Source organism: Neofelis nebulosa, chromosome 1, assembly GCF_028018385.1.
Source record: "Neofelis nebulosa isolate mNeoNeb1 chromosome 1, mNeoNeb1.pri, whole genome shotgun sequence".
NCBI lineage: Eukaryota > Metazoa > Chordata > Mammalia > Carnivora > Felidae > Neofelis > Neofelis nebulosa.
Genome location: NC_080782.1, coordinates 221,169,191 through 221,196,809, shown reverse-complemented (window position 1 = coordinate 221,196,809; position 27,619 = coordinate 221,169,191). Strand labels below are relative to the sequence as shown.

Below are 27,619 nucleotides of genomic sequence, written 5' to 3'. Positions count from 1 at the left end.
GAGCGTGAGTGGGGGAGGGAACAGAGGGGGAAAGAGAATCTTTGTATTTTTCAATTATTTTTTTAAATTTACTTATTTTGAGAGAGAGTGAGCACACGTGGAGATGGAAAGGGAGGGAGAGAGAGAGAATCCTAAGCAGGCTCCTCACTGACAGCACAGAGCCCAATGCGGGGCTTGAACTCACCAACTCTGAGATCATGACGTGAGCCAAAACCAAGAGTTGGACTCTTAGCTGACTGAGCCACCCAGGTACCCCGAGAAAGAGAATCTTAAGTAGGCTCCACGTTCAGCGTAGAGTCCGACAAGGGGCTCATTCCCACGACCCTGCGGTCATGACTTGAGCCAAAATCAAGAGTCAGACACTCAACCGAGCCTCCCAGGCGCCCCAGGACTTGAAAACGTCAAAGTAGTAGTAATGTTATTATACCAATTATATACAATTTTACACACACACGTATATATATTTTTAAATTTACATCCAAGTTAGTTAGCATATAGTGCAACAATGATTTCAGGAGTAGATTCCTTAATGCCCCTTACCTGTTTTAGCCCATCCCCCCTCCTACAATCCCTCTGGTAACCCTCTGTTTGTTCTCCATATTTAAGAGTCTCTTATGTTTTGTCTCTTCCTTATTTTTATATTATTTTTGCTTCCCTTCCCTTGTGTTCATCTGTTCTGTGTCTTAAAGTCCTCATATGAGTGAAGTCATATGATATTTATCTTTCTCTAATTTCGCTTAGCATAATACCCTCTAGTTCCATCCAGGTAGTTGCAAATGGCAACATTTCATTCTTTTATTTTTTTATTTTTTTTTTAAACGTTTTTATTTTATTTTTGAGAAAGAGAGAGACAGAGCATGAACAGGGGAGGGGCAGAGAGAGAAGGAGACACAGAATCTGAAACAGGCTCCAGGCTTCGAGCTGTCAGCACAGAGCCCGATGCGGGGCTCGAACTCACGGATCGTGAGATCATGACCTGAGCCGAAGTCGGCTGCCCAACCGACTGAGCCACCCAGGCGCCCCAACATTTCATTCTTTTAATTACTGAGTAATACTTCATGGTATATACTTACCACATCTTCTTTATCCATTCATCTATTGATGGACATTTGGGCTCTTTCCATACTTTGGCTATTGTTAATAGTGCCGCTATAAACATTGGGGTGCATGTGCCCCTTCGAAACAACATACCTGTATCCCTTGGATAAATACCTAATAGTACAATTGCTGGGTCATACGGTAGTTCTATTTTTAACTTTCTGAGGAACCTCCATACTGTTTTCCAGAGTGGCTGCTCCAGCTTGCACTCCCACCAGCAGTGGAAAAGAAATCCTCTTTCTCCGCATCCTCGCCAACATCTGTTGTTGCCAGAGCTGTTAATGTTAACCATTCTGACAGGTGTAAGGTGGCATCTCATTGTGGTTTTTATTGATATTTCCCTGATGATGACTGATGTTGAGCATTTTTTCATGTGTCAGTTGGCCATCTGGATGTCTTCTTTGGAGAGGTGTCTATTCATGTCTTTTGCCCATTTCTTCACTGGATTATTTGTTTTTTTGGGTGTTGAGTTTGAGAAATTCTTCATAGATTTTGGATACTAACCCTTTATCTGATACATCATTTGCAAATATCTTCTCCCATTCTGTCAGTTGCCTTTTAGTTTTGCTGATTGTTTCCTTCACTGTGCAGAAGCTTTTTATTTTGATGAGGTCCCAATAGTTCGTTTTTGCTTTTGTTTCCATTGCCTCTGGAGACGTGTTGAGTAAGAAGTTGCTGAGGCAAAGATCCAAGAGGTTTCTGCCTGCTTTCTCGAGGATTTTGATGGCTTCCTGTCTTACATTGAGGTCTTTCATCCATTTTGAGTGTATTTTTGTATGTGGTACACACAAATATTTAAAACAACCATGTACCTCAAAATGCATTTTTAAAAGTATTTTCAAGGGGCACCTGGGTGGGTCAGTTAAGGTCTGACTTTGGCTCAGGTCATGATCTCATGGTTCGTGGGTTCGAGTCCCAAGTTGGGCTCTATGCTGACAGCTCAGAGCCTGAAGCCTGTTCCTGATTCTGTGTCTCCCTCTCTCTGCCCCTCCCCTAATTATGCTTTCTGTCTCTCAAAAATAAATAAATGTTAAAAAAAATTTTTTTAAGTATTTTCTAAATTGATATCTTCATCGACTCTTTCAAAAGCAATGAGAATATATCAATTTGGGTAGATCTTTTTTTTTTTAAACGTTTATTTATTTTTTAGAGAGACAGCATGAGTGGGGAAGGGGCTGAGAAAAAGGGGGACAGAGGAGCTGAAGCAGGCTCTGCGCTGCCAGCAGCAAGCCCACACAGGGCTTGAACTCATGAACTGTGAGATCATGACTTGAGCCAAAGTTGGACACTTAACTGACTAAACCACCCAGGTGCCTCAGATCTTATTTTATTTCAAATTAAGTTATTTTGTGGTATTGGGTATTATTTAAAGTCTTTTCTAAAGATGTAGCTCACACAATATGTTATATTTTGCATTTGTTGCATTAATTTTAAAATACTGTTTTAAGAAAGGAATTCCTAACTCAAAATTAGCCAAGAATTCTAAAACTAGGTCAGGGTATACTTAAAGATGTTTGACATAATTGCTCTGGGTAGGCAGCTCCAAGCACAATGACAAAATTTATCCAATTAAACTACTATAGCCATTTTTCTAAATGAAATATTACAGGAGTCAAAAGTCCACTCCTATCAGTACGATCTTTAATGGCCATGGCAAGCATATCCAATGAGAGCTTCCTCCATTCTAGCAGTCATGATAAAATCATGTTCAAGAGTCATTATTTGTAGAACTTACCCTAAATACTGTGGGAAAGTTATTGTCCTTAATCCAAAGAAAAAATCTTATTCTAACTGAAAGTATAAGAAAACCTATAGTGAATATTTGCAAAATGAGTAAGAATTCATATAGTAGGAGGAATACTATCAAAGGAACTAATAGAGTGTGAGAAACAGACGTTAAAAGAGAAATAGGGTATGAAAGTTTGTGAAAAGAAACTAGCATGTCTGAATATGATGAAAATCAGTTTTTGTCAAACTGTGAAAGAAGAGAGGGTTTTGACTGAAAAGAAAAGCACAACAAGGGTGGATAAGAGTTCAAAGGTGAGGAATAAACATGCTTGCCATGCTGAAGTGAGGAATCACCCAATTATCTATAAATAATGCTGATGACAAGGATTTGTAAAAAAGTAAAAAAACAAAAACATATATCCTATGATTAAATAATCACAATTAAAGTCATTTTTCTCAATAAGTTTTGCCTTAGCTAAGGCCTCTCTATCAGATTTATACCTTTGGGAATGTAACTAGTACCCTTTACTTATATATCTTATTCCATGACAGCAAATATTGCATCAGGTTTAACCTATTTGTAGTGCCAAAGTTTTGTGTCAAAAATTATTTAATGACTGGACAGTGAATTGTTTTCAAGAAAACAAAGCTTAGAAAGTTGTTATATTGTGCCATATGTCTTTAAGTGTAACACAAGTTCAGAATCTCTAATGATTAATTTTAAGTTTAGACTATCAATGGCCTAGGTCATCCTTAGAATACCACAATTATATTTTATAAGGTAAACTCTTACTTTCTGATATAGCTTCTAACTTAGCTGGAAGGTCAGGGCCCCCAAGGAAGCTTTATTAAAAACACAGGTCAGATTTCTCCTCAACCCCTAAAATTCTGATAAGGCCAGGTATAATTCTAATAATATCTACATTTTAGAAACGTTTCTCACTAGAGTCTAATGCAATCCCACCATTCCAGCTTCTTCCCATGCCATCCCTGCCATATCTCCCTTATATTTCTCTCTCCTCTGCCACTCCCTCAAGAACTAACTTTATTTTTCTAATTCTGGTATAAACTTCTAAAAACTGACTCACTCTTTCTTAAATAGAAATACTATTGTAATAACTCCACTTATTGCCTTCTTAGGTTTCGAAGGCATCCTTTCAATCTAAACTATATGTTCTAGAATGTTAATAACCCAGGTAAATTTGAGATCAGATACAAAAGTGTAGTCTCTACTGTGAAACTCAAAAATTTCCTAACTCATAACATAGTCAATCATTGACAGAAGACTTTTGGTTCTCATTTTCCCAACATTTGGGCTAAAGTGGTGATAGGGTAAGATGGCAGAATATTAGAAACATTTCACTAACTTTATGAGAACTAATTTTGAGACCCACAGCAAAAACTTGGTGTTGTCTGGTGAGGGTACCACACTGTAAGGTAGAATAACAACTGTGATCTTCCTTTCTATCATATCTAATGTTGATAACTATGATTAATGATGCAAAGTCATTACCACATACTTCATAATATTTTACTTCCTTCACTACCAAAATTCTGTCTTCTTGATTCTCTCAATTTAAGAATAGTACTAGTTAATGCTTACTGAGTATCTACTGTATGCCAACTTCTATGCTAAATATTTTAGAAACATGGTCTCATGTAATCCTCATAGTAAATCCATAAAATACATACTATTATTATCCTCATTTTACAGACAGAGAACCTGAAGTACAGAAGAAATTTTCACTAGGTCATATGGCCAATAAATTGTGGAGCAGGGATTTAAACCCAAGTCTATTTAGGGGTTGTGTGCTATTAGCTCCTATACAATGATGTAAACCATGTTCATTTGTTCATTTTCTCGTCATTCTTTTGCCGACTATCATGCTTTTAGCCACATTTCCATGGCGGTGTCTCGCCCTACAATTAGCTCTACTCCCCACAATTCCATCTATCATTCATTCATTCATCCATTCCACAAATACTCCCATTCTGTGACAGGCACTACGCCACAAGGAAGAATGTAGCATTAATGACAGTACCTACCATGATGGGTTATTGTGAGAATTAAATAAACTACACAAAGGCTTTGAACAGTACATGGCACATATTAAGCATTCAATAATGCTGCCCTTGAAGAGTTTACAGATTTACTGAATACCAGGCAAAGCACCCAGCAGGTTATTTATATTATTTCACCCCCACAACAAACTCTAGAGGAAGGTACTATTTTTTATGTCATTTTACAAGTGAAGAAAGGTAGGCTAAGATTAAATTGCTCAAAGGCACAGATAGTAAATGGTGGATCCAGGATTCGGCCCCAAGCTTTTTCACTCCAAAGCCCTTGTTTTTAATCCCTATGCTACAGTCTCTAGTCTAGTGAAGGAAACAGATAAATAAATTAAAAAGCAACAATACAGAGCGGTAAGTTCCATAATCAAAGGATACGCACAGGGTATATACTGGAAATCAAGAGAAGGACATCGAATCCAGATTAGGTACATTGCCGAAAACTTCCTGGAAGATTATGCCTGATTTGAGTCCCAAAGACAGAAGTCATTTCAAGTGGAAAGCAGAATAGATGGCTCTGAACAAGAGAAAATATGACCCTAGAGATGTCATATAGCTTCCATAAAATGAGGAAGGTAATACTTCCTTATAGGGTTGGCTGTTATAAAAATCAAATGAGATGATAAGTATTAAGTATTCAAAATGGCGTCAGGGACATAAGCCCTTAAAACTCAGATGATTCATTCCGTAGAGCTAAAACATAGAGTATATTGCAAGGAAACAGCAGAGGATTAACTAATTAAAGGATTTTAAGCAGGTGACTAGCAGGGTGCAGATGAGACCTTTAGAGAGCTCTAAAATAAAATCCCAGTGCTTAGCACATAATGGATACTCAAGAAATATTTCTAGAATGTTATACAACATAGCCATATCATGGGTTAAATTAAAATACAGCAAAACACAAAGAAGAAAAGTGATGACATGATTTTCTTTCTAATTGACATTAAATATCAACTGTGGCAGCCAGCCTCCACACCAATAATCCCTGACACTGGGTTATTTACACCCTTGTGAAGACCCCTTCTATACTGTACCAGGGTTAGTCTGTCTGGTCAATAGCATATGGCAGAAGCGATGGCATGTCACTTCTGAATTAGCTTATAAAAAATGTGCAGTTTCATCTCCGGCTCCCGGAAGTCCCATGGAGAGAGGTCCATGTGGCAAAGAAAAGAAGCCTCTGGCTAACAACCAGTGAAGAAGTAAGGCCTACCAACAACCATGTGAGTGAACTTGAAGGCAGATTCTCTAGCTCCAGCAAAGCCCTAACCTGACTGCAACCTTAGTTAAGAACTTGAGGGTCTCTCCTGAGAGAACAAGAGCCAAAACCACACAGCAAAGCCACTCCCATATTTCTGACCTTCATAAACTTGTAAGATAGCACACTTTAGTTATTTTAAGTTGCTACATCTTGGGGTAATTCTTTACACAGCAAATAGATAATACAGCAAATAGTTTTTTCAAAGACTACAAAGAAAATATTTAGTGGAATACTTAACTTTTGAAAATTGTGTATTTATATCTATATTATATCCAGGACTCAGAAAGCAGTTTTTCTTTCAGACTCAGGCAAACTGTCTCATTTCATTACTTAGCTACTGAAATTAACTGCCAGCATAATCACTTTCTGGACAACACTTCACTCTGTTTTGCCACTTGATTTTGTGATATAAACCAGACTTTATCAGCAAGATTAGAATAAATCCCACTGAGTAAATAATATGGATAGAAAAAGCAGAAGCTATAAGTCTACTCTACATATTTCATGATGTTAATTATGAAATTAACTAATTACTAGAATAATTTCTAAAAGCAAGCATGAACTTTGGCATTCCAGAGAGTCAAGAACTTAAAGGCTATCAAGTTGAGGTGTTCCTAAGAGATTGTAATTATCCAAGTAAGCACAAGGTCTCTAGTGCTAGTAGATAAATTAATAATAGAAGTGGAAGGCAGGAATTGCTATTGTTTTCTGGATATTTTGAGGAATATTATTAGACCTGCATTACAGGAAATGTTTTTGTACTATCCTAAGCCAAATCATTAGAAGATAATTTTGCCTTGCAAAAGGAACTTGAATAGAAAATAGATAATCTATGGCTGGCCTTGACCTTTCTGACAGTTCTTTCCCATTTTACTTTACTACTTTTTTAATACTGATATTCCTCAGGATGCTCTTCCCAATATATATGCTGGCTGAGCCATTATCCTGGCTTTAATTATAGCTATTCTACTCCTAAATCTGCTTTCTGACTAAAGCTTCTCATTCAAGTTCCACATCCATGATTTCCAACTAGATATCTCAGCCCTCCAGATGGATATGTGGCAAACCCATCAAATATTCACATGTTCAAACATTAACATGAACTCATTATCCTCATCACCAATCAGCTATGACTCCTTCAATATCCTCTGTAGTTAACTGTGTTATCAACCACCTAACCACTGACAGTACATACAAATCTTAGAATTATCCTTACTTCCATCCAGGCTCCTAATCTTTGGAGGATCATACTTTTACTTTTAAGGTATTTATATCTTTATATTTAAAACCGGTATGTTGTAAACAGCACAGAGTTGGGTCTTTGTTTTTTGTTTTTTTTTCAAATATTTTATTTATTTTTGAGACAGAGAGAGACAGAGCATGAGCGGGGAAGGGGCAGAGAGAGAGGGAGACACAGAATCTGAAGCAGGTTCCAGGCTCTGAGCTGTCAGCACAGAGCCCCACGCGGGGCTCGAACTCACAGACTGTGAAATCGTGACCTGAGCTGAAGTCGGACGCTTAAGCGACTGAGCCACACAGGCCCCCCAGGTCTTTGTTTTTTAACCACTTTGACAATCTTTGACTTTTAATTGGGGGTGCTGACACCATTTATATTTAATGCAATTATTGCTAATGGTTAGTTTAAATACTACATCTATTTGTCCCATCATCTTCTTTTTCCCTTCTTGAAAAGGTACAAAAGCAAATCAATGGAAAAAGGATTGGCTTTACAACAAATAGTGCTGAAAAAATGAATATCCGGATATAAGCCAAAATAATAGAACCTTGACTTAAATCCTAAACCTTGTACAAAAATAAAATAAAAATGGGGCACTAGGCTGGAACATGCAACTCTTGATCTCAGGGTTGTGAGTTCCAGTGCCATGGGTATAGAGATTACTTAAAAAAATAATCTTTAAAAAAGTTTTTTAAAAGCTAAAAATGAATCATGCACTTACATATAAAATGTGAAGCTATAAAACTTTTTAAAAAGGCATAGGGGAAAACCTTTGGGATCTTAGACTCGATACCACAAGCATGATCTACGAAAGAAAAATTGATAAGTAGGACTTCATCAAAATTAAAATCTTTTGCTATGAGAAAGACCACAGAAGAGGATGAAAAAAGAAGCTACAGACTAGGAGAAATTATTTGTAAGCCACCTCCCTAGTAAAAGACTAGTACCTAATATATAAAGAATTTGTAAAACTCAATGATAATAAAACAATCCAACTAGAAAATGGGCAGATAATGAAGAGACCTTTTAGTAAAGAGGAAATACAGATCACAAATAATCATAGGAAAAGATATTCAATATCATTAGCCATCATCCTAATAGGAAGTGTAAATTAGAACCTCAGTGAGCTCTCCCTATACTATCGGAATGGCTCAAATAAAAAAAAATGGTGACAATACCAAATGATGGCAAGGAGGCAGAGAAACTGGAACCTTCATGTATTGCTGGTGGGGATTTAAAATGGTACAACCGGGGCGCCTGGGTGGCGCAGTCGGTTAAGCGTCCGACTTCAGCCAGGTCACGATCTCGCGGTCCGTGAGTTCGAGCCCCGCGTCAGGCTCTGGGCTGATGGCTCGGAGCCTGGAGCCTGTTTCCGATTCTGTGTCTCCCTCTCTCTCTGCCCCTCCCGCGTTCATGCTCTGTCTCTCTCTGTCCCAAAAATAAATAAAAAACGTTGAAAAAAAAAATTTAAAAAAAAAAAAAAAAAAAAAAAAAAAAAAAATAAAATGGTACAACCACTCTGGAAAATACTTTGGCAGTCTCATTAAACAACACACACAATAACCATACAATTCTGCAATTATACTCTGGGTATTTATCCCAAAGTAATGAAAACTCAAGTTCATATAAAACCTATGCACTAATGTTCAAAGCAGCTTTTACTTGTGATAGCTAGAAACTGGAATCAGGCCAGATATTCTTCAATATGAGTATGGTTAAAAAAAACTGTTGTACATTCAGGGGTGCCTCGGTGGCTCAGTCCGTTAAATGCATGACTCCTGGTTTTGGCTCAGGTCATGATTTCACAGTTTGTGAGTTCAAGCCCCACATTGGACTCTGTGCTGACAGTGTGGAGCCTGCTTGGGGTTCTCTCTCTCCCTCTCTCTCTCTGACCCTCCACCCTTTGCACTCTGTGTCTCTCAAAATAAACTTTAAAAACAAAAGTAAAAAAAAAACAAAACTGTAGTACATTCATACTATGAAATACTAGTCAGCAATTAAAAGGCATTAACTATTGATAAATGCAGTATCTTAAATACATCTCTAGAAAATTAGGCTGAGTGGGGAAAAAAAAACCCATAATCCTAAAACGGTAATTGTATTTGATTCCATTTATATTACATTCTGAAATTTAAAAATTTTAGAAATAGAAGGCAGACTAATAGTGACCAGGGGTTAGGGACAGGCATGAGGGGCTATAGGGATGTGGGTTTAGTTCCCTGTATGATACAAGCGTTCAGTATCTTGACTGTGGTGGTAGATATATGAACCTACACACATTGTTCCCAGGTCAGGCTGCCAGATGTGTCTTAGTTGGGGGTGTGTGGTGGGGGTGGGTGCGTAAAATATTCTTTACTGGTGTTCCTCTACGGTCCTGCTGTCTCTAACGCAAGGAAGGGAAGTCTTGGGACAGGCTGCCTGTTGTGGCTGTGTCCCCATTCTGCTGGTTCCATTTGCCGCACGAAGTCTCCTGATGGGGCAAGGGGATCTTAGGAGTCTTGGGCTTGTGGTAACAGTACCTGAAGCAAAATGTCTGATGCTATTTCAAGACTCTGCTAACAGAGCAACGGTATAATAATATGTCTATTACAAAAATCTCCTTTGTGGGTCATGTGGGTGGCTCAGTCGGTTAAGCGACTCACTTCAGCTCGGGTCATGATCTCACGGTTCGTGAGTATAAGCCCCGTGTAGGGCTCTGTACTGACAGCTCAGAGCCTGAAGCATGCTTCAGATTCAGTGTCTCCCTCTCTCTCTCTGCCCCTCCCCCACTCCCTCTCTCTCAAGAATAAACATCTAAATAAATAAATAAATAAATAAATGAATGAATGAATAAAATCTTTTTCATTATTTATACTGAATCCCAAAACACATTCAAAGTTGAGTTCTTAACCTTTGAAGTTTCAATTTATAGTGTTATCAAATACAAAGTATTATTATTGAAAAGATTATTTCTTCTAATTATCAATATTTTAAGAACATATTTTCATGTAACCTTTAAATAAATATGAAGGTAACAGATTAAAGTTTTAAGATATGCTCCTTCTCAAGAAGAAACTAGTTCAAATCTGAATAAAATAAACTATCCACATCTCTAGTTCAGCTGAAAATTTTCTCAAAGATATCAGTGTTTTATAATGCAGAGCCTATCTACTGAAAGACATTTTAATTAACAGGGAAACAGCTTTATAAAATAAGAATTAAGCCTTGATAGTGTTTCTGACTAGTAATTTTAAATGGTTTACTTTAAATAAAGTCTGTCTTCTGTAGCATACTTATTAAGGCTCATTTGGCGGCAGAAATTCCCTGATCAGACTCATCTCCAGCACCTTTACTGCTTTGAGAAAGTCCCTGAAAAAGCCTTCTCTGTATTAGAAAGCAAGGCAGCAGAATCTCAACTCTCTTCTTCAGACAGTATATATCTTAGACAAGAATTTCATTGCTTCTAACTAATCATTGTTTTTAAATTTATAAAATAGTGACTATAAAATGACTTTAAGTGCTTTAAATCATCAAAGTACCTTTTCCTATTTTCTAATTAATCTAGGTGTACTTTTATAAACAGAAAAACACATGAGTATTTTTTTTTAAAAGATTAAAGTCTAAAAAGTTAATCTATTCCTAAGAGGTTATATTTTAGAGATGTCAATAGTTTACATTTAAATGTATGTGCGTGTCAGAAATTAGCTTATTTTTCATATTGTTTAAAATGGACAGTGACTAAAATCATTTTGAGAAATTTATGGTAAGACATAATTTAAAAGATACAGTGGAAATGTTATTATCTAATAGCACATTAAAAAAAAAGCACTGTTCCCTTCTAGACTTCAAAGATAATTATTGTTTGATTTCAACTATGTAAGTATACTAGCAAAGACTTAAATTAAACCTAGATCTTGGGGCACCTGTCTGGCTCAGTCCATGGACTTGGGGTTGTGAGTTCAAGCACCACACTGGGTGTAGAGATCTTAAAAATAAAATCTTAAGAAACAAACAAACAAACAAACCTAGAACCTAAGTGTTCACTGATGGGTGAATGGATAAAGAAAATGTGCTATATATATATAAGATTTAGCCATAAAAAAGATGAAAATCTTGCAGTTTGTTGACAGTTCAGAGGGACCTTGAGGGCATTATGCTAAGTGAAGTCAGAGAAAAACAAATACAGTATGGTCTCACTTATATGTGGAATTTAAAAAACATCCAACAATGAGTACAGAGAATAGATGTGAATGCCAGAGGGGCAGAGGGGTGGGAAAAATGGGTAAAAGGGGTCAAAAGATCCAAAATTCCAGTTATGAAATAAGTAAGTTATAAGGAGGTAATGATATAATATACAGCATGGTAACCACAGTTAATTATACCGTACTGTATAGTTTGAAAGTTGCTAAGATAGTAAATCTTAAAAGTCCTCATCACAAGAAAAATTTTGCCACTATGTATGGCAATAAATGTTAACTATACTTTTTGTGGTAATCATTTCACAATATACACAAATACTGAATCATTATAGTGTGCACCTAAAAATATAATGTTTATGTCATTTATATCTCAATAAAAAAGCTTTCGCACAGCAAAGGAGACAATCAACAATACTAAAAGGCAACCAACAGAATGGGAGGAGATATTTTCAAATAACATATAAAGAATTAGTATCCAAAATTTATAAAAAACTTTTCAAACTCAACACCCAAAAAATAAATAATCCAGTGAAGAAATGGGGAGAAGACATGAATAGACATTCTTCCAAGGACATCATACAGATGGCCAACAGACAGGGAAATGTAAATCAAAACTATAATGAGATATCACTTCACACCTGTCAGAATGGCTAAAATCAACAACACAAGAAACAACACGTGTTGGCAAGGAGGTGGAGAAAAGAGGACCTCTCTTGCACTGCTGATGGAAATGCAAACTGGTGCACCACTCTAGAAAACAGTATGGAGGTTCCTCAAAAAGGTAAAAGCAGAACTACCCTGTGATCCAGCAAAGGATACAAAAATACTAATTCATAGGGATATACGCACCCCAATATTTACAGCAGCATTATCTATAATAGCCAAGATACTGAAGTAGCCCAAGTGTCCATCAACTGATGAATGGATAAAGAGGTGGCATGCGCGCACACACCCACACACATACGCGCGCGCGCACACACATATATAGTGGAATATTACTCAACCATCAAAAAGAACGAAATCTTGGGGTATCTGGGTGGCTCAGTCAGTTGAGCGTCTGACTTTAGCTCAGGTCATGATCTTGCAGTTTGTGAGTTCAAGCCCCACATTGGGCTCTGCACTAACAGTGTGGAGCCTGCTTGGGATTCTCTCTCTCCCTCTCTCTCTGCCCTTGTCCCACTCTTTCTCTCTCTCTCTCTCAAAATAAATAACTAAACTTTAAAAAAAAGGGGGGGGGGAATTAACATCTTGCTATTTGCAACAACATGGATGGAGCCAGAGAGTATAAGGCTAAATCAAGTAAGTTGGTCAGAGAAGGACAAACACCGTATGATTTTACTCATGTGCAGAATTTAAGAAACAAAACAAATGAGCAAATGGGGAAATACAAAGAGAGAGACAAACCAAGAAATAGACTCTTTTAACTACAGAGAACAAACTGATAGTTACCAGAAGGGAGGGGGATGAGGGGATGGGTTAAACAGGTGATGGGGATTAAGGAGTACACTTGCTGTGATGAGCACTGAGTAATGTATGGAAGTGCTGAATCACTATATTGTACACCTAAACTATTACTACACTGTATGTTAACTGGAATTTAAATTTAATATATATATTTTATAAAAACTAGAAAAATTACAGACAACTGATTTATTAGAATATTAGAGTTATGCTCCCTTTTCTCTAATTTTTTCTATTTCTCTTATTATTGCTCTTTAAGAGCCTTAATAATATCTCTCCTACATTATAAATAATAAATTTATTCCTAGGAAGAATTATTGAAAAGCCAGTCTCATGGAATGATGGCATATGTGTCTAGCAAATGGAGTTGTGTCAGAGAAAAGTGAAGTCACGGTTCCAAGAACGAGAGTAGGGCTTGGTAACGGTTACGTGTCAGAGCACAAGAGTAAGGAAGAAAGAGTTGGCTCCTTGAAGGACTGACACAATGCCAAGAATCTAAAGGTGAATCCACAATTAGGATACCATGTGATGATGAAGAAAAGACAACGGTAATGTAAGTAGATCCCAGACTGGAGCATATGTAGGACAGGTAATTAACAGAGGTCAAGGAAGTCAACTGACATAGGCTGTCAGATGTTGCTGTTACCAGGGAAACTGAAACCAGGAGAAAATTCAGTCCTGAGGTAGTAAGGTGCTAGTCAAAGCATCAAAGAGTAAAAGACAAATGTGATAACTGCAAAGAGAGGCAGAAATCAGGGTGGGGTCTGACTTGAAATCAACTATAGACCTGGAGCTCCTTTTAATGAGACAGGACTCTCCTAAAAGGATTTAGTTTCAAGAACCCTGATGAGTAGCCAAAACTAAGCCAATCCCAGTTTATAAGGTATCACACAAAACAAAAATCAGAAGTAGGTATGTGGAATTTTATCAAATTGAAACGCTACTTAGAAATTTCCAGTTGCCATGAAAATTTTGGTTACGTGAACCTGGTGAGTGAATTATTTAAGAGGAGGCTGGTGGGGCGCCTGGGTGGCTCAGTCGGTTGAGCGGCCGACTTCGGCTCAGGTCATGATCTCGCAGTTCATGGGTTCGAGCCCCGCGTCGGGTTCTGTGCTGACAGCTCAGAGCCTGGAGCCTGTTTCGGATTCTGTGTCTCCCTCTCTCTGACCCTCCCCCGTTCACGCTCTGTCTCTCTCTGTCTCAAAAATAAATAAACGTTAAAAAAATAAATAAATAAATAAAATAATAAGATGAGGCTGGAAATACAAACTGGGGAGGGCATTTTTAAAGACTGGTTCATTCCTTCACTTCTTTCAAGTCTTTGTTCAAATGTCCCTTTATCAACAAGCCCTTCCTAGGACTCTCTCTATAGAACACCTTGCTTTTCCTCCTAAATGTATTTTTCTTCAGAGACCTTACCACCATTTGACCAATTATATAATTATTTGTTGATTGCCCATCTCCCCCAAATAAATATCAGGTCAGGAATTTTTTTTTCCTCTGCTGTAATCCTAGTACCTGGAAGAGTACACAACTGGCATTCCGTAAATATTTGCTATTGAATAAACAAGTATTAGCAGACCCAAGATCAAACACAACATAAAAAGGAAAAATAATTTAAAATAATTTAAATGTCCCTATCCTATTTCCCTATCTATATAGCCAGGACAACAATCTAGTAACTGTTTTTTGGTCTGGCTGAAGCAGTCCACTTTTAACTAAAAAACAACAAAAAGCTGGGCTTTGAAAGGGGCTCTATTGTAGAGTCAGTCCTTCCGGTCTTTTGTTTCTAACCTTTCCTAGGCAGCACTGGTGACATCTGGGTATGGAGAGGAAACTCTCAAGTTTTCCAAGAATGTGAAATCAGTTGATTAAAATAATCACACCAACAAACCAATAAAAGAAGTGACCATGGAAATTTTGTTCTGCAAAAGGATTAGTAGTGGTTTAGAACCTTACTAATTCTTCCATATACCTTGAGTATCAGTATCTGTTAAAAGAGCCAGTCTCTCTGAATTCTAATTAAGAGTAAAACATCTGCATAAATGCTTAAATATGTTTCCACTATTAAGTGTATTTGCAATCGTGTTCACAGAGCTAGATCTTAAAAATCTGTCATTTGAAAGCAAAAAAAAAAAAAAAAAAAAAGGAAAAAAAATCTAAATTAGGTGCAATCATTTCTAAAGGCCAAAACTTAAAAAAAATGAAAATATTAATTTGGGTATCAAAAACTGTGAACCAGGGGCACCTAGCTGCCTCAGCCAGTAGAGCCTATGTGACTGTTGATCTCAGGGTTGTGGGTTTAAGCCCTACAATGGATGTGGAGCCCTACTTTAAAACAAACGAAATTGCAAACCACTTTTAAGTTAAGAGGAAAAATGATATTCTTGTTCAGATCCTTTTCCCATTTTTCTGAATGGATTAATTTTGGGTTTTTTTTTTTCTACTAAGTAAACTGTATACCCAACATGGAGTTGAACTCACAACCCAGAGATTAAGAGTAGCATGCTCCACTGACTGAACCAGCCAGGTGCCTCTCATTAGTTTTAATCTTATATAAAGTGCAATATGATAAACTGACATTTTCTTCCTACTCTATGTGTTCTTGTAGCCAAACTATTTAGTCAAATGTACCTTTTCCTTTAAAACTGTAGACTTCATATAATACTTTACTACTCTTTTAAGTGCACCCAATTTTTTCCCAGAAATTTATGGAGGCTTTTATTTTTAATGGAGTCATTTTTTCATTTAAATTCTTGATCTAGTTGGAATTTATTCTGTTTGGTATAAAGAATAAGTTAAAGTCCACCTTTTTTTTTTTTTAAATTGCTTCCCTGATGACCCATTAAGCATTTCTAAAATACTTGTATTTTTCTTACTGATTTAAAGTACTAATATTATATTTCCCCACGTGCATGCCTATTTCTAGGCTCAAATTCACTCGTAACTAAAGAAATGCAAATTAAACAAGATACCACTTTTAACCTATTAATTTATGAAGGGTTTAAAAGTCTCATAATAATCCAGCTTAGAGGAGGATGTGGGGAAATAAAGTATTACTGATAGGAATATGAATGGGAAACAAGGACAAATTTTTTTAGAAGTAAAACTGCTAGGTTATACCATGTGTATACATAGTATATACATAATATATTATAGTATATAATATATATGTATTTAGCATGTGTATATATATTATTACACACACTAAATATAATCCACATACACTATACATATATATACCATTTTATTCAAGACATTCACTGAAAATCTATTGGGATTTTTAGTGGAATAACATTAAACTTTTAGATTTGTCCCAGTAAAACTGCATGTCACATATTTAGGTATTCTTTTATGGCCTTCATTACAGTTTTGGGTCTTTTGTTTTCATCTAGATCTTGTTCTTTCCCTATTACATTTATTCTTAAGGTATTTTATACTATTTACTGTTTTAAGCAGAATCTTTTTTCCATTACATTTTCCAGTTGATTAATGCTGATACAGAATTATCTTATTTAATGAGAGTGACACCAGTTAATCAAAAAAGCTAAGGAATCATTTTTAAAGGATATGTATGTATTTTAAAACATTTTACTTGAATTTTCAAAAATATATAACATATATTCATTAAAAAATTCTCCTTATGTAGGGTCAAAGTTCTTTTTTTAGGTAGAGTTTCAAGTTGTTTCTCTCCTATGAATCACATAAGCAATGCTTGTCTATGATTTTCACTATGCATAGAGTAAGGACATAAAGACTCTTGCCAAGGCAATCTGAGAACTACAGAATCAATCCTTCTAGTTTCTTATGGCATCCCTATGAACCTTTTACAGATGTATACATCTAACTCAACGATGTATTTTCAGCAACTTGCCTCTGAGTCACTCAAAAGCACTGACCTTGGTTTTCCTAAAACACAATTTCATTAGTGGGAACAAAAAACCTCAGGTGTATCAAAGAGCAGCTTTCTGGCCACAAGTATTTATTTAGCTTTTCAGGAGCATCCTAAAAGAGCAATTCTTCCCTTTCTCCATTTCAGTAATGGATAAAGTCAACAAATGCTTACTGAAATATAACTCAACTACTTGGATTTCTGATAATAAACAGTGCTAGAAAATGTTCAATTATTGTTCACAGAAAACATTTGTTCTAATTATTTGAAAGAAAGAGAAATATTTCTTTCCCCTATATAAAATCTGGCACTTTTTCCATTTCCAACATTTTTTATAAAAAATCAACATGGGGTGCCTGGGTGGCCCAGTCAGTTGAGCGTCCAACTCTTGATTTTGGCTCAGGTCATGATCTCAGGGTTGTGGGTCAAGCCCTGTGTCAGGCTCTGCACTGAGCATGAAGTGTGTTTAATTCTCTTTCTCTCCCCCTCTGCCCCTCTCCCCTGCTTGCCCTCTCTCTGAATGAATGAATAAAATCAATATAGGTGAAGCTAAAAGTGAAAGATGGTTACAGTATGATTTTAATCTACTCTAAGAGATTAAATCTATCATAATTTTAGACTATAGTGTTTCCCCAAAAAGGCTATATAGCAAAGAAGGATTTTCTCTGCTTAACATTCACCTAAGCTATGAACCAAGGTTCCTATTTTATGTCAATAAGAAAAAAAAAAAAAAAACATGATTAGCTATCTCTAATTTGACAAAGAAGTAGAAGGAACTGGGCTGGGTATTTAATGGTGAGGATCTGGTTTCTAGTTCTGGCTTCCTCATTCTCCATTATTTAATCACTTTCATAATTTTAGAAAAATCACAACTTCTCTGATTTTCGGTTTCTTGGAGACAATAATATATGTTCTTTCTACTGTTCAAAATTTGTATGAAGATTAAATTAGAAATGTAAGGTCTGGAAAGGATTTTAAAGATCTAGTTCAATATTTTTTTATAAATGTATACTAGAGACAAACTATTTGCTCAATGTCACACTAGTTTTTAGTAGCAAAGCTGGGATTACAAATCTAGTTCCCTTAACATCTAGATTTTTTTTACACTATATCTACCTGCTTCTAAAGTAGGTAAAAGACTTTTGAAAACACCAACCAACCTATGACCTTCTTTGAGTGCATTTTATGACCAAATTAAACCCTTATGCCCCAAAGCATACATTGTATGTGATGAATTAACTTCTCTCCTAGAAATTTACAGTGGAACTAATTATGTAGGATCCTTGAAAAAACTGGGAAAATCATCACTCAAATAATTTTATGTGTTTTTGGCTGCAAAAGACAACATTACTACCAGGCATGACTCTAGCCTTCAGGACTTAAAATTTAACACTTTTATTCAGCTTAAAGGCTAGCCTTCTATAGATATCATCTCCTCTGAAGGCCGTTTAACTGACTTGGTCAACTCTCATCTCTACTCTGTATAAATATCTACTATTATACTCTGTATTGCAGTTACTATTATACTCTGTATTGCAGTCTTAAAAGGAAGACAAACTAAGTACTATGGAAGTATAGAAAACCAATTTATGAAATTGAGAGGTCTCCAAAAAATATGTGATAGGATTTTAAGAGGCAGCAATGAAGGAGTGGGGATCAGGCCGAGATAGGAAAAAAGAAAGAAGGGACAACTCAAAAGTTGGCAGTGATACATATGTTTACTCAAGTTTTAAGTCTTACACCACAAACAACATTCCTGCTCCTCTTAATGTCCTTCCCCTGTTTGCTTGAACCTACTTCAACCACCATTTCCATCTACTGTTACTTTGCTATAAATCATTATTCATCACCCTTTACATCTTTCTTCTATTTCCACCCAACACTATAAGCAGGTTCAACCCTCTGAACTTGGGTAGATGACTCATGCTCCAGTAAAGAGTAACAAAAAGTACTAAGTGTCTGCAATAATGATAGAAAGGTAAACCACTTTCAAATGATATCAACACACGTACAGTAATACTAAATTGGTATAGAATTTAATAAGTTTTCTTGTTAGGTTAAGAGATCTTTTTATATAAAATGAATATACTTCATTGTCATAAATTATAAATGTTCACTACTCAAATTGAAAGTTTTGCTCATGTCTGAACTTAAATAAAAATTTTATCATAATAGCCTTCAGAAGGCTCCAAAATGAGAAAAACTTTGGCTTTTTTAATAAGTGTATATTTGAGGGGTGCCTGGGTGGCTCAGTCTGTTAAGCGTCCAACTCTTGATTTCAACTCAGGTCATGATCTGAAGGTTCCTAGGATGGAGCCTTGCCCATCAGGTTCTGGGCTCTGAGCTGACAGCACAGAGTCTGCTTGGGATTTGCTCTCTCCCTGTCTCTCTCTCCTCCTCTGGTAGCACGTACATACATACTCTGTCTCTCAAAATAAAAAAAAATAAAACATTTTTAAAAATAGGTGTAAATTTGATATGGAAGAGAACATTGAAGAGTCACATATCATCACAATAAACATTTGATGCATTCAAAACAAGTTTAGAGTATTTTTCTTACATTTTAAAATTTCACTGTTCCACACTTTATTTTGAACTTGAACTTTATTTCAGTTTAAGTTTCACATACTCTCCTGTCCAATTGTTTTCATACACCTCATATTCAATGTTATTTTAGGCATAACTCCAATTATGACCATCAAAACTTTTAATAAGAAAATACTTTAAAGTTGTGATCAATTTTATAGTAAGAACACGGCATCTTATTCGTGCTTTGGAAAGAAAAACCTTTTAAAGATGAATGCTACAGAAATACAAAGGAAAGTCTTTGTTCAATGTTAAATCTTTACAGTATAACAACATGTTAACAAAATTCTTATATTATGAGACTCTTGGTGTAAGCAAAGAATATTTCTTGTACATATTTCTTGTATAACCTGTTTCAAAATTAGATATCCTTAAACATAAAGAATGAAAAGTGACTCCTTGATTTGTTATGCCTGAGAGTGAAAAAACCCAATCTAGTAGCTTAAGTATTCACAGTATTTAAAGAATCAGAATCAGGTATAGAAGCAGGAAGAGACCTCTGAGCAGTCCAGCTCCCTCAATTTACAGCCAAGTAGCCAAAATCTTAGGAAGGTCAAATGACTGTGTAACAAGCTTCTCTGTTCTTTGCCTGTCCTCTTTATACAACACTTTCACATTTCCCTATTCAAAATTTAAAAAATTACAGATTTACATTCTATTGCCTACATACACACTTCTGTACTTCGTTCATAAGGAACCTGCACTAGCATCTAATAGTCTTTTTCCTTCTAGTCTATCCATAGAGAAAAATTTTCAAAATATTTCTGAGATTTCCAGATATTTCAGAGAAATGGCCTGCAGGACTTGCTACTCCCTCAATTCTTAAGATCTGTGGTCTCTTATGTGTTTTTAGTCACAGTTTTATTTGAGAATATCATCAAAGCCATGGACCTAGTCCTCGGGGGAATGAATTAAACAGTAGTTTTAGATATGTCAAGGTCTTCAGGTAGAGATCCCTTACACTAGACTACCAAAATAGCCTCAGCATTAAACCAAATTACCACATATATTTGGACTATATTAATCTACCAAACCAACATACAGTATGTTTCTCAGAACCACAATTTGACATCAGGTGCTTTTCTTGAATTGAAATGAAGGCCAACGAGAATTGGTGTATGTTCTGCCACTAGAAAACAATCAGCAGTGGTCATTTAATTGTTCATGGTAAAGATTCACAATGTATTTCTGAGACAAAGCAAAAGAAAAGTTTCTCCCTTGACACACGGGAATGTTTTCCTTCATTAAATAGAAGCGACATAATCCACTATGATTTCCTTTTCTCCCTTGCATCAAATGCAGCAACTTCCCTTAGCCTAGATTTTTCTAACATCATTATTTCATATTCTGCCCTTCCTACCCTTCTCTCTTCCTGCTAATACTTGCCTTTTATTCTTTTACTAACATGTTATGAATTTGTGTGTTAAAGATTTTTTGTACCTTTAGCAAACACTGTAGTGTTCAAAATGAATAATTTGTAGAATGAAAATGACGAATGTATACAATAATTTCACACATCTCATATTCAAACTTTGTAACCGTTCTATACGCTCTTTTTAAACTTTTAAAGTTTAGGTATAATTTACATATAATAAAACACTAAAATCTTAATGTTTATTTTCATCCGTTTTAAAATCAGCAGCAGCTTTAAATTCTTTTTGGAAGCAAGAAGGATAATATATGAATAAATAGTTGATTCACTCATGAGCTGATCTGTGACAGGCTGGCAGGGGGAAAACAGAAAAGGGTAGGACTAAAAATCAGAAGACAAGATAAGACATTATAACAATCATACAGATAAGAGTAACAAGGTTAGCCCAGAAAGGTGGAAGTGAGTGATCTTGCAATAAAGCCCAGAAAATAGGCTTGATGAAAACAAAGAGAAAGTAAGAATGGATGAGCAGCACACTTGACACACTATTTGTTTATAGTGGGTGTCTAATAAAGCTTTGTTTATTCTTTCAACAAACATTATTATGAGCCTATTTTGAAACAAGTCAGATTTGTTGCCTCCTCAAAGTCACAGTTGCGGCAGAAATTTAGTCAAGAACTCAGAAGTTACCCAAATCCTTACGCTTCTAATAGTTAACTACCAGAATACTCTCTCTCACCCCGAAGAAAAATTATTTACAAAACTAACTGATTTATACCACTATTGTAGTGAATCAAACATCTACTTTATAGGCTGGGTGGTTATTTAATTGGCTTCTTGATAAAATTAAAGTTTGAAAGTGATGACTTGCATAATGAGATTCACTACATCTCAAATAGGTGGCACATGTTATTTCTCCCCCGGAGAAAACCTCACACAAAAAACGAGTTGATTCACAGACTTAACCTTCAGAAGTATACAAATCTCATATTAAAATAACAGTTTGGCCTGAAGCTATCAAATACAAAGTACCTATTAAATACACTCAATTCTCTATATTTATTTAACTCCCTTTGCAAGGAGTTACTATGTATTTATCAAATCTTAATCTAAAGAATTATCAAGGTATCTAATTTCACTTTGGTTCCTTAGAAGTCAACATAAATATCTCGAAAAATCTAGCATTTGATGATCTTCCCTGAAGCAGACAGCCCCTCTGCTGTTGTTCTTTTTTCTGAACAGAAACACCTTTCAACAAAATTAAAGTTTACTGATATGATTCATTCATCAACAAACATGTGAGTATCTACTAAGGGTCAAACACTATATAAAAATTAGAAATGCAAACATATACTAATACACTGATAACAAAAAGCTTAATTCACAAATAGTGATCTATAAGCAAAATAACTTAAGAAATGAACAGTTACGTGAATAAGTCTTGTAAATAACATCAATATGTAGAAGAATATTCCAATATAGAATTAACACAATTTTTAACTCTTTGAGTAAATGCCATATTCAAAATGAAAGCAGAAGTAAACAAGGTCAGGGCATATGACTGCTTATTATTTCATTATTTAATGATGACTAAAGAGATAATCAAAGTAATAGATTACTAAGACACTATAACAGAAAAATTTTCTCCAATAAGACTACAAGCTTATTGGGCGCCTGGGTGGTTCAGTCAGTTAAGCATCATCTTGGTTTCAGCTGAGGTCATGATCTTACATCGTGAGATGGAGCCCTGCGTTGGGCTCTGTGCTGACAGTGTGGAGCCTGCTTGGGATTCTGTCTCTCCCTCTCTCTCTCTCTCTGTCCCTCCCTTGCTTGCTCCCCCTCTCTCCCTCTCTCTCAAAATAAATAAATAAACGTTAAAAAAAAAAAAAGAATACAGCTTATCAACTACGTATCTTGTTACTATTCACCTGCTTCTTATATGAACACACACAGGCTAACTCTTTTCCATATCAATGCAATACACAAAGAATTTAACCCTTTAACATTTAAATTTATCAATTATAAATAATACTCATTTTTTGGTGTCACTTTATTATAAATTTCCCAGTCAAAACAATAAAAAAAATAATACAATTCAGGCAGGATTCATCAACAAACAAAAGTTGCTAAACTTAATTTTATAATTAAAAGGGTATTAAAACATATTATTGCAACATATTACTTTCAAATTAGTTAAGTAATTCAGGAAGGAAAAACAAATCACTCATAAATTCCCTAAATTTTCAAAATTGATACTTGGAAAGAGTTTTGCCCCAAACTAGAAAATATCAACAGTCAGCGTACCTGGGTAGCTCAGTCAGTTAAGCGTCCTACTTTGGCTCAGGTCTTGATCTCACAGACCCATGAGTTTGAGCCCTAACAGTAAGTTGGAGCCCAGCATAGCTCACTGCTGTCAGTGAAAAGCCTGATTCAGATTTTCTGTCCTCCCATCTCTCTCCCTTCCCCAGCCTGTGCTAATGTAAATAATAAAAACATTAAAAAAAAAAAAAAAAGAAGAAGAAAGAAAGAAAATAGCAACAGTAAAACATAACTGGATCTTAGCCTTTTCTGAAAAATGGTAATTTAGAACAAAAAAACCAAGTATGTGTCCAAAGGTTGTGTGGTATCTTCGATCCTGAAGGAAATATCATCTATATTCAATGACCCCCATCCTGCACATACTTTTTCCTCCAATTTCTTTGGACTTTAAAAAATGAGTATCCTTCAAATACAAATATATTCAGAAACAACTCATAGGAGCTTTTAAATGAAGTCAAAATCTGAACCATATTCCAATACAGTCAAAGTCATATTAAGAGGGGTAAGGTGTGGGCTAAGGGTAAGGAAAATAAAATTATGAACCTAAAATTTAGCCAAGTAGTATAACTTTTATTCTCCAAAACTTACTTCAATCAATTTAAGGAAGAAAAAAAGTTCATTTAAAAAGGTGTAATTTAGCTCTGTGTGTAAAGAAGATTAATACCACACCAAATGTGAACATCCTTGAATGTATTCTTGGGGAAAGTGGTAATTTAAAAATTGAAAGTGTTCTAAAATATTAACTTAATTTTATGGGAAAGAGGAAAGAATGTTAGAAGATTCCTTCATCAAAAATAAAAGAGATTCAGGATTGGAGCCACTCACAATCACACCAATTAAATCTTGAGGAACAATTATGGCAAAGAGAAGCCAAGACTGGCAAAACCACCACTGGGCAGTCAAGTCCTTTTTATCCCTAAAGATTAAATTTCTCCTAAACACTTTTTTTAATGCTATATTAAGACACCACAAACAATTTAAATTTATAAGTATACACTCCTATACATTTCTTGAAAACAAAGTCACATTCCAAACACAAAAGCAATCAAATAAGAGAAAAACAGGTTTAATACTGATTTCTTTCTTAATTTTTACTACCAAATACAAAGAAATAAAAGAAAGGAAAGAAAGAAAACTCTTTGTGAGGTGGCTAGCATCCCAGAAGGCATTTCTGCATAAAAAGAGTTAAAGGGCAAAGGCTCAGCTAAACAGCCAGTGACCATTTGCAAACCTCCTAGGTATATTCCCAGCAGACACATTATCAGATTAAAGGAACTGCAAACAAACGGCTGAAACCTTTCTTTGTCCAAACCCAGCCTCTTCTTCCTGTGATGTCATATTACAAATCTAGCGAGCCTTTCTTTTCCACTTCAGAGAAAGCCCATCTCACAATACATCTGGCAACGGAGGAAAGGCTTCAATTCAGCAAGAGCTAACACGCTTAGGAATTTATTTCGGAAACTTTAAAGACTCTTCTGCTTACTACCGTCTGGAATCCACTTCAGGAATACCAAAAAGGAAAACCTTATTTAAAAGGAGCAAGAAGTAAGTGAGACCAAACTGGGAATGTTTAAGTCTCTGAAACTCTGCACTGAAAAGCAAAAAAGATTGCTAACTTTAGCTTAAATATTCTGGAGCATAAAGAAACAGTTCTGAAATATTCACTTTGCCTACTGAAATGCAAGTTTACCAGAAGAGTAGTTTTATTCCTGTTTCAAAACACCGCTTTTCTTTAAATTTATAATCTAACAGGCTGGCTTCACTGACTACATTTCTTTTTAAAGTTGTTCGTGGGCTACCTAAACCCTGGATTCACGGATTTTCTGGAAATCAGAAAATGAGAGTATTTTCCTGTTGAAGAACCAAGTGGAAAATTTACAACAACGAATTTCATGTTTCCTGTCGAGATTTCGAAGAAAAAGGAAATATTTACAAAATCACCCAAAGATACAAGGAATTTGCAAATACTCCAGAGGTTATAAAGTGGTCACAATCTGAATACCAAAGAAAACTGCGGCAGACCAAAGGATTTAACACTGTAAACTGGACGTGCCTTTATAATGGTAAGCAATAACAGCTCCCAATGCTACTATGATGACTCCTTTAAGTACACTTTGTATGGCTGCATGTTTAGTATGGTATTTGTGCTTGGGTTAATATCTAACTGTGTTGCCATATACATTTTCATCTGTACCCTCAAAGTGCGAAATGAAACTACAACATACATGATTAACTTGGCAATGTCAGACTTGCTTTTCGTTTTTACTTTACCCTTCAGGATTTTTTACTTTGCAACCCAGAATTGGCCATTTGGAGATCAACTCTGTAAAATTTCAGTGATGCTATTCTATACCAACATGTATGGAAGCATTCTGTTCTTAACCTGTATTAGTGTCGATCGGTTTCTGGCAATCGTCTACCCATTTAAGTCAAAGACTCTAAGAACCAAACGAAATGCAAAAATCGTGTGTATTGCTGTGTGGCTAACTGTGATAGGAGGAAGTGCACCAGCAGTTTTTTTTCAGTCTACCCACTCTCAGGGTAACAATGCCTCAGAAGCCTGCTTTGAAAAATTTCCAGAAGCCACATGGAAAACGTATCTTTCAAGGATTGTAATTTTCATCGAAATAGTAGGATTTTTTATTCCTCTAATTTTAAATGTAACTTGTTCTAGTATGGTGCTAAGAACTTTAAATAAACCTGTTACATTAAGTAGAAGCAAAATAAACAAAACTAAAGTTTTAAAAATGATTTTTGTACATTTGGTCATATTCTGCTTCTGTTTCGTGCCTTACAACATCAATCTTATTTTATATTCTCTTATGAGAACACAAACATTTGTTAATTGCTCAGCAGTGACAGCAGTAAGGACTATGTACCCAATCACTCTCTGCATTGCTGTTTCAAACTGTTGCTTTGACCCTATAGTTTACTACTTCACATCGGACACGATTCAGAATTCAATAAAAATGAAAAACTGGTCTACTAGGAGAAGTGACTTTAGATTCTCTGAAGTTCACAGCACAGAGAACTTTATTCAACATAACCTACAGACCTTAAAAAGTAAGATATTTGACAATGAATCTACAATATAAGCTGCCTGAAATAAAACCGCTGGGACTTCACTGGGCACCTCTAAGTTCCTTCAACTGTGAAAAGTGTTTTCTTGGACAACTATTTCTCCGCCTTTGAAAGAAAATAAACATGTGGACATTTTAAAGTTATTAGTATAAAAAATTGTATTCAATGTGTTAACCATTAAAATGTATTCTATTCTGTATACATACCACTTTATTTTTCTGAGCCAGTTTGATCTGTTCCTTCCTCTTCATTAAAAAAAATCCCTTAAAAAGTTGCTCAAAGTCTAAAAGTGACTATGATTTCAATCATGTGGTGACCATGTGCACTGTCTGAATTTCTTAGCAATTTTAAACTAAACGAAGTATAACATTAAATGTTTTAAAGTATTTAATATTTTTATTCAACATATATCTAATTTCTTTTTCGATTTGAAGTGAAATAACTAATCATGTTTCTTGAACTGTAACATAAATGAGAAAGGAGAGTAATTTGAAAGAGTGTTTGGGGAGTGTTTTTGAAAAAACAGCTAAAAATGTCTTCTGTAGACTAACAACACACTAACGCTATTTGGGGATCTCTAACAGTTACACTTCCAGATAATATTTAGGATTTTGTCTTTGTAGGAAATTCATAAGAAGCATATGCTATCTCACTATATAGTATAATATGCTTTCAAATTGTTATTTTGATCCATTCACTGGATATAATAGCACTCAATTTCAAAATAATATACATCACCAAAATTGAGAGGGAAGAAACTAACAAAATTGTTGTTTTGCTAAGTCCATTAAGAAAATACTACTTGGAGGTACATTTTAAAGGCATATTTATGTCATAATAAGTAACTTGTATATTAAGTATTTTAAGTCAGAAACACCACAGATAGTCAGATAGTGAAATACAAGACTCGGCACTTAGAAAATGATAAATAAATATATTACTTCCCTTCCCTCTTGACCATTTAAAGCCAAATATTGAACAGATGAAAATATTATTTCCAGTAGGCAAAGTGTTATTGTATGTCAATATAATTTATAAAGTAAAAACATAGATCCATAGGCAAAATGTTATTGTACGTCAATATAATTTATAAAGTAATATAGTTCCTTATGTAAAAAGCAGGAAAACTACAGGGCCAAATTACTCAGTACAACTACATTCCATTTTCTTAAAGAAAAGGTATCGATTTGAGCTATAATTTAGATACGAAGCACCAACTACACTAAAACTTTTTCATTTTCCAACATATATTTTTCTTTCAAATTCAAGCAGTTCTCCAAAGTTAACTAAAAAAGAATACTTTTTATTTGAGAAAAATGCACATAATTAAATTCAGCAT

The 27,619-nt window shown here is 35.3% G+C and overlaps 2 protein-coding genes across 2 annotated transcripts in view; one reads left to right on the top strand and one right to left on the bottom strand.

The window, feature by feature from the left end:
- Positions 1-27,619, bottom strand: part of RB1 (RB transcriptional corepressor 1) — a 177,250-nt gene that overhangs the window by 37,295 nt on the left and 112,336 nt on the right.
- Positions 24,527-26,493, top strand: LPAR6 (lysophosphatidic acid receptor 6). Its single transcript, XM_058685634.1, has 2 exons — positions 24,527-24,744; positions 24,984-26,493. The coding sequence occupies exon 2, from the start codon at positions 25,260-25,262 to the stop codon at positions 26,292-26,294; it is 1,035 nt and encodes a 344-aa protein (XP_058541617.1). The 5' UTR covers positions 24,527-24,744; positions 24,984-25,259; the 3' UTR covers positions 26,295-26,493.